The following is an 8,626-nucleotide window of genomic DNA, read 5'->3' as shown; positions in this document are numbered from 1 at the left end:
GATGTGATGGGTACTGTAGCACTTTTTGAGAATTTAGTTGGGAAACTAAACACGGGCGCACCCGCGTTCACGTCAGTCGTCGCTTGCCCCGTACTGTTCGTCCATCGGGTATCGATCGGGCACCTCTCGGAAATATCCGATGCGTGGATGACGACAACGGCCCGACCCGAATGCTCCCTAGCCCTCGTTTAGTTGGGCAGAGTCGGTGGCGGCAGATTCACTGTTGCTTCACTGTAGGTACAGTGATGTTTTGTTTTTATTTGGTAATAATTGTCTAAATGTTGATTAATTAGGCTCAAAACGTTCGTCTCGCAAAGTACAACCAAACTGTGCAATTAATTTTTGATTTCGTCAACATTTAGTACTCCATATACCGTAAATTTGATGTGACGAAGAATCTTTTTTTGCATAGTGCCAAATTCTGAAATTTGGGGAACAAACACCCCCTAGTCAAAGTTTCGTCTCTACGCACACGACGACGCGGACTCGCCTTCACCATTTACACTCAGCCCAGCCACCACCAGTGCCTGTGAGCGGTTCACCCTTCTGTTCATCCTGCTAATGCCATCGTCGATCCCCAATCGCCTCCATTATTTCTCGTGCTGGCACCGTCTCCATTAATTCAGTGGATAGCTTGAACGCTTGATGCATCCCACCTTGCTGTTCCTCCCGCTCTTGGCCTCCTTGCTCCTCCTCCTCCTCCATGACCACGCCAGCGCCGACTGCGAGCCGGCGGCATGCGGGAACCTCACCCTCAGGTACCCGTTCTGGCTCGGCAGCGGCACCAATCCGCCTTCTTCTTCCAGCTGTGGCCACCCGGGCTTCGAGGTCTGGTGCAGCGGCGACGGCCGCGTGGCCTCCTTGAAGGGCACCTACATCCACGTCCTCAGCATCAACTACACCGCCAGCTCCCTCGTCGCCTCCGACGCCAGGGTCGCCGGCGACGACGGCGTGTGCCAGACAAACTTCAACGTGTCCTCCAGCATCGCGCTCAGCCTGTTCAATATTAGCCCACACAACCGTGCCCTGTGCTTCCTCTCCGACTGCAACAACGGCACGGCCCCGAGCGGCCCCGAGTACGTGAACACCACCTCCAACTGCAGTACTCCGATCTACGCGTACCTCGGCGGGGCCTACTACTGGGACAAGCCGCCGGCGCCGATCACGACGTGGAGATGCGACTTCGCCTACATGCCGGTGCTCGGGTCGGAGGCGGCGGTGATGACGGCGGCCAACTACAGCTGGCTTCTGAAGGACGGGTTCGTCCTGGACTGGGAGGTGGCCGGCGTCGGCGACTGCCGAGCCTGCAACGCCAGCGGCGGGCAGTGCCGGTACGACAGCAGCGACGCCGCGGAGTTCTGGTGCCACTGCCCCGACGGCAGACGCGCGCGGCCGACATGCGCCGGTGAGTCCCACGCACCTCCCCAACTTGCCCACGCTCTCCGTACACGTATGTGCCTCTCCCTCTACAGTAGTCAGCGTGTGGTGTGTGGACGCCGGCGGCCGTCGCGGACTCGGCACGTACGTGCTGATCGTTTTAGCCGCACGACTTTCTTACTGACACTAATTGCACCAAGCACGTACTAGCTCTCGTGTCACTCTCAGTAACCTTGGCTAGCTCCGCTCAATTCATCGGAAGTTGATATGAAGAGGTGAACCAAGTTAAAAGCATGGACCTGGGATGCTATTAACTTTGATCCATTTTTTTTTTTTTGTGCGAAGTGAGGATGAAAGCGAAAAAGAGTTAATTAGTAGGGGCTCTAGTAGTCAATTCGTTTCAAAAAAAAAAAAACAGTTAGTAGTCAGAGCATATCTAGAGCATCCCGGTCTCCCCGTACGTATAACATCTGGTGGCTCCCGTTGGAGCGTGCCTTTACCGGGGAAATATCCTATGCGTGGATGACGACGACGGCCCGACCCGAATGCCCAAAGTTTCTTCTCTACGCACACGACGACGCGGACTCGCCTTCACCATTTACACTCAGCCCAGCCACCACCAGTGCCTGTGAGCGGTTCACCCTTCTGTTCATCCTGCTAATGCCATCGTCGATCCCCAATCGCCTCAATTATTTCTCGTGCTAGCACCGTCTCCATTAATTCAGTGGATAGCTTGAACGCTTGATGCATCCCACCTTGCTGTTCCTCCCGCTCTTGGCCTCCTTGCTCCTCCTCCTCCATGACCACGCCAGCGCCCACTGCGAGCCGGCGGCATGCGGGAACCTCACCCTCAGGTACCCGTTCTGGCTCGGCAGCAGCACCAGCAGCCAGCCGCCTTCGCCCTGTGGTCACCCGGCCTTCGAGGTCTGGTGCAGCGACGACGGCCGCGTAGCCTCCTTGAAGGGCTCCTTCATCCACGTCCTGAGCATCGACTACACCAACAACTCCCTCGTCGCCTGGGACGCCAAGCTCGCCGGCGACGACGGCGTGTGCAAAATCGGCTTCAACGTGTCCTCCAGCATCGCGCTCAGCCTGTTCAATATTAGCCCACAGAACCGTGCCCTGTGCTTCCTCTACAACTGCAGCGGCACGGCCCCGAGCGGCCCCGAGTACGCGAACGCCACCGCCAACTGCAGCAGTACTCCCAGCTACGCGTACCTCGGCGGGGACTACTACTGGGGCAGGCCACCGGCGCCGATCGCGAGGTGGAGATGCCAGAACGCCTACATGCCGGTGCTCGGGTCGGAGGCGGCGGTCATGACGGCGGCCAACTACAGCCGGCTGTTGAAGGACGGGTTCGTCCTGGACTGGGAGGTGGCCGGCGTCGGCGACTGCCGGACCTGCAACGCCAGCGGCGGGCAGTGCCGGCACGACAGCGCCGCCGAGGAGTTCTGGTGCCTCTGCCCCGACGGCAGGCGCGCGGCGCGGCCGACATGCGCCGGTGAGTCCCACCATGCTCCCCCACTTGCGCCCATGCCCTCCGTACACGTATGTGCATCCATCTACAGTAGTCAGCGTGTGTTTGTGGACGCCGGCGGCCGTCGCGGACTCGGCACATACGTGCTGGTCGTTTTAGCCGCACGACTTTCTTACTGACACTAATTGCACGAAGCACGTAGTAGCTCTCGTGTCACTCTCAGTAACCTTGGCTAGCTTAGCTCCCCTCAATTCACCGGTAGCTCTGGCGCGCGGCAGCTGCAGTGAGTGACATTTGACAAGTTGCCGGGACTGTGTGGTGCGCGCACTGGCCACGCCGCAGGCGCAATCCTATAGGCAAACGCGTGTGAAATCACTGATGCCTTCTTCCCTGCCGGCGCAGCGGAGTGCTCGCCGTCGCCGGGTGTCAACTTCACCTGCTAATGCCATTAGTTAGCTTTCTCGTGTCCTCGTCGCGTATGATTGTTATCGTTAGGGCGCGTTAAGAAGCAAAATTTTTTAGGTTTTGGCTACTGTAGCACTTTCATTTGTATTTGGCAATTAGTGTCTAATTATGGACTAATTCGGTTTGAAAGTTTGGTCTTGCGATTTCTCACCCAACTGTGCAATTAATTTTTTTTTCGTCTATATTTAGTACTCCATGCATATACCGCAAGATTCGATATGATGTGCAGTACTCTGACGACCGAATCAAACGGAAGAATATGAGCACTTGCCTGAAGCTTCGGTGCCTTTGCCGTCCTCCGTACTTTATTGCCATTCCTGTCTAATAGGTTGCCGTTGGCATTGCCAAAATGCTCATTCGAGGAAAGTGGGTCCACAACTTGTGTAGTATGGCTACAGCACTGACGAAGCCAGGGAGGTGGGCCCGGCACCGTCTAACTTTGATGTTTTCCATTATACACTTTAATGATCTAACTAATCCACCATGTAATTAAAGAGTAAATAGACTCCCAATTCGCAAAAAAAAAAAAGAGTAAATAGACTCCCATTGACATTTATCTCTCCTAAACTAAGTTTTGACTCTGCCGCTGGACTATGGTCACAGGTGGCCATCAATTTGGCACTATTTTATGACATGCATGACTCTCATCAAGTAGCTTTAGTTTGAGAGTCGTTGGATTCCAACTCGAATTACAAGTAAATTAAATATTGTCCTGCAGTGTCTCTGTCTCTCTGATTTCGAAATATGGACAAATATCTTTTAGCGAGGTTGAGCCTCACGATAGCATTACAACACTTCCAACCGGGACTGTCAATCCAGAACTAAAGGTCCGGCTTTAGTCCTGGTCTCCTCAATCAAGATTGATTTGGGACTTAGTCCCGGTTGGTAATACCAACTAGAAGTAAAGGCGGCTCCAGCCCGGGCCCCAGGCGCTACCATGTACTGAATGTCTCTTTTTTTTCTTTTCTTTTACAGTTTCTTTGCATTGAATATTGTACGCACATATTAAGAGTGAAACTAATTAAGTAAGATGTTGTATATTACAATGATCATCCATCCCATAATCAAATTTCATATAAATCATAATAAATTTAAACCAAGTCATTACACACTACATGTCCAAGTACTCCCCAAAGTTCATGCAAACATAGTATGTCACCACTACTACTTAATGAAGTTGACTTTCTCGTATTTTCAATTCGGTGAAGTGTAGGTCACTGATATGGTATCCAAAAATATCATTGATGAAGACCAACGCATTAACTAGTGGACTCTCCCCTGCTTCACAACTATGAGCACAAGGTCTACTAACGATGTTTAACGGTGCTCGAGAAGTCAGTGGGTCTCCCCTCTTAGTCGCAAGCAGCTTTGTCTAAAATCCTTCCGTAGTGAGTGTTGGCCATTCATGGGCATATTTCCAATCATAACCCAATTGATACATTGTCTGGTTTAGAATGGCTTCAAAACTGCACCCTTTGTAGGTTAAATCATAGTCCTCAACCTGTAATTGTTGGTAGAAGAAAAGGTTATGAGAACCAAACTTTGCAACATATAACAATTAATTCAAATATAAACTATGAGTTCGACTTCGACTTTACCACATCATTTTGGTTGTTCGGAGCAATGCTTGCACAAAAGCCCACAACATCATGACGCATGTCCGCATTTATAGCTTGTATTAGCACGGAGGATAGTGTAGGCAGGGTGTACCAAATATTCGCAAGATTAGTTACACATGCAATGACAACATAGTTTTGTGTAACAGTCTGTTGGGGTGCCTTTATTCCCATCTCTGAGATTTGTACAACGCCTCTACCCCTTCTAGCGGTGGTGGAAAAGCCAATTCGACATTGGATTAATGGACCATTATCTACATGAAAGGTCTGAACAACCACTTCTTGAACCCTGATATTTGAGAGTGTCTCTTTAAGCCAAATAATTGGGTCAGTACATTTAAGAATCACACATATATATACATATCAGAAAATATATTTATACAAGCGTATTTGACACATTAATTTATTGGAAACATATAGAGTTGCTTACTACGCTTGGATGATTATACGGTATATCCGGCAACACTGGATCGAATCCCATCCACGTTACATAGCCGCTGAGACCTATAACTTCCGACGGAGGGAGACGACGTCCAACCATCTCTTCTCACTAAAGTCAATATATCAAAAATCATATCACCGGAGACAATATTTTTCGTACATGAAAATGCATATCACTAAAGTCAAATTTTTTTCATAAGTCTACAAATATCAAAATTCACATCACTAAACCCTATATATCAAAATTCAAATCATTGTAGTCAATATTTATCATATACCAAAATGCATAAACATTAAAGTTAATATATCAAAATTCATATATGTATATCACTGAAGTCAATTTTTTTATAAGTCTATATATATATATATATATATATATATATATATATATATATATATATATATATATATATATATATATATATAACATCAATAAACCTTATATATCAAAATTCATATCACTAAAGTCAATATATCAAAATGCATAACACGTCAATATATCAAAATTCATACATGTATATCACTGAAGTCAATTTTTTTATAAGTCTATATATACCAAAATTCACATCAATAAACCCTATGTATCAAAATTCAACATCTTTCCAAGCCGGGTTTCACACAGCACGATGGGACAACAAGGGGTTGGCAACGAGTATTACCACATGGCCGTAGACGAAGGTTGAGGCCGAGGCCAGAGACGAAGAAGGAGTCGACGGAGACGATGTCGAGGCCGGAGACGAAGGCGCTGTCGAAGATGAGGGCGAGGCGGGAGACGTGAAGGCGCTGGCCGGAGACAAGGAGGACGATGACGAGGCCCCATCGCACACGTGCCGGAGCCGAGGACGAGCCGTGCGCGGGCCAGAGCCGATGATGAGGACGCTGGCCGGCCGACGAAGGACGAGGATGTGGGCGCCGCTGCGCGCGCCGGAGCCGAGGACGAGGACGAGGACCCGCCATGCGAGCCGAAGAAGAGGGTGAGGTCGGACAGGCGACGCACGGCGGGGCTGGCGGTGCGGATCCGGCAGCGCTTGAAAGGAGAAAAAAGAAGAGAAGAGACGAGTATATGTAAGGTTGGTACCTTTAGTCCTGGGTTGGGCCACCAACCGGGACTAAAAGGCCTCTAGTCCCGGTTGAAGGCCCAACCCGGGCTTGAAGGTTTTGACCTTTAGTCCCGGGTTGGGCGACCAACCGGGACTAGAGGTCTTTTAGTCCCAGTTGGTGGCCCAACCCGTGACTAAAGCCACTACTCGGCAGATTTGTTTCATGTCCATGCAATAGTTTATAGCATATCCTTTAACATAAATAGGCTGAAAATTAGAAATTGCTTAGTAAAAAAATATAACTCCAAAAATTGCAATAAAAATTTGCTTTCATATACAATTTATAATGCTTTTGTCTCATGCTTTAAATGTTTAATAACATATGCTATAAATTATAATTACAATTTAAAAATTCAAATTTCAAATCTCAGAAATTCAAACATAATTTTCTTTGACAAGATGATTTCAAATGAAAAAGTTGTCAACTACAAAGTTACATAACTTTTCGAGATCTACAACTTTCGTTTTTGGTCATTTCTCCATTTGAGGACATTTTAAAAATTCAAATTTTAGAAATTCCATCATAGTTTTCCTTGACAAAATTATTTCAAATCAAAAAGTTGTCAACTACAAAGTTGTGTAATTTTTTGAGATCTGCAACTTTTATTTTGGTTATTTCTTCATTCGACAAAGTGGTACTGCATAGAGATGTAAATTTATGAACAATATAGACTATGACTTTGTCGGACGAAGAAATGACCAAAACAATAATAAAGATTTTAGAGAACCTTACAATCCATACAAATATAATTATGATGTCCATATAAATGAACCTAATGAAACATAATTAACTTGCATACAAACATAATTAAAATATCCATACAAATAAAGCTAATTAAAGTACATAACCGTTTGAATAAACATGATTAAACATAACAGTACGAATAAACCTAGCTAACACATAGATCCTACAAACCGGCTGCAACCCTAATCTGTCTCCACTGCCAGTAGTGTATGTCTCGGATTGTGTAATCACGGTCATTGTCTATGTAATGCAAGGCCCGTACTACAACACTCTCCATTGCCTCACAATGCCGAGGACATGGCATCCCATAGATGTAGCCTACTGACGGACCATCGATGGCCTGGTTCTGCCTAAATCTCACGCAATACTGAATGCCAGCTGTCGTCCTCTGGCCCATCGTTTCCACGAAGTCCCAGGCGTACCCCAGTCACTTAAGAGCTTGCAGCCACATGTAGCATAGGTGAAATCATAGAGCAAAACCTGCAAGCGGACAAACAAAAAATATCAGGAAGCGCTCATATAATAATAAGAATACATAAACATTACTCTCATATCATACACGACGTACCACATCCATATAGTTGAATGTCGCATGCCTCTCGCTTACTCGTGATGCATCCCGACTGTGCTCACGTAAAACTTCTATCTTTAAGGACGAGAAATCAGGCATACGGTAGCCATCGCTCGACTGCTTGCAAAGAAAGCAGCACGGCATCGATCTGGACTGCGTGAGGCGGTAGTGACGGCAGAGGGGAAGCCCTGGTAAGACTTCCCCGGACTGTCCAATTTCTTTAGGGTTAGGGTTATATTTTCTCCGAACCGAAGTTCGTTTCTCTTTCTTTTCTTTCTTCTTTTCTTTGCCCCGATCTAGATCACACGCCTAGGGAACTGGCTCTGATACCAATGTTAAACACTTTGGACCATCTGTGGCGTAGATCAGTGGGGTGATATCTTTACCAATTGAATCAAATAGATCCAGAGTTTGCTTCGGGAGTAGGAGACAGAGAGAGAGAGGGGGATGTAGGAGCATCTGACCGTCGGAGGAGCTCCCTGCCTTCGCTGGTTCGTCGGTGAAGATCTGCGCACGGGCAGCGACGTTTGGTGTAGCTGTGGAGACCGGCGGTGGTGGAGGCAGTGGCGCTTCCCGTTGCTGGCAGTGCCACCCTCTAGATCAGATTAGGGTTAGGACAGTGGGGCTGTGGCGGCGGTGAACCTCGTTCTTTGAGCCGTTTGCCCCACCTCCTCTTTATAGGCACTGTGCGACGGGAGCCCACTAGTCACTAGATGGTTGGACGTCCCCGATCAGGACGTGGTCAAGGGGTCCATCTCTACCGTTGGGTCAAGACGGATGAGATCAATTCTAACATCCCGGTCTCCCCGTAGGTATAACATCTGGTGGCTCTCG

General features: G+C 48.1%; 1 protein-coding gene across 3 annotated transcripts in view; it reads left to right on the top strand.

Annotated features, from left to right (window-relative positions):
* The first annotated feature begins 468 nt into the window (after nucleotides 1-468).
* LOC136449615 (LEAF RUST 10 DISEASE-RESISTANCE LOCUS RECEPTOR-LIKE PROTEIN KINASE-like 2.1) overlaps nucleotides 469-8,626 on the top strand; it is a 32,961-nt gene continuing 24,803 nt past the window's right edge. For 2 of the 3 annotated variants that reach the window (XM_066449720.1, XM_066449718.1), the window contains exon 1: nucleotides 469-1,405. In XM_066449720.1, coding sequence (XP_066305817.1) covers nucleotides 646-1,405 — 760 coding nt within the window. In that variant the 5' untranslated portion in view covers nucleotides 469-645. Of the gene's footprint in view, nucleotides 1,406-1,905; nucleotides 2,879-8,626 lie in introns of those variants that run through there. The other variant, XM_066449719.1, reaches the window with a different exon arrangement.

This window comes from Miscanthus floridulus, chromosome 5 (assembly GCF_019320115.1).
Source record: "Miscanthus floridulus cultivar M001 chromosome 5, ASM1932011v1, whole genome shotgun sequence".
In the NCBI taxonomy this organism is placed as follows: domain Eukaryota; kingdom Viridiplantae; phylum Streptophyta; class Magnoliopsida; order Poales; family Poaceae; genus Miscanthus; species Miscanthus floridulus.
This window is presented reverse-complemented; position numbering and strand designations above follow the sequence as displayed.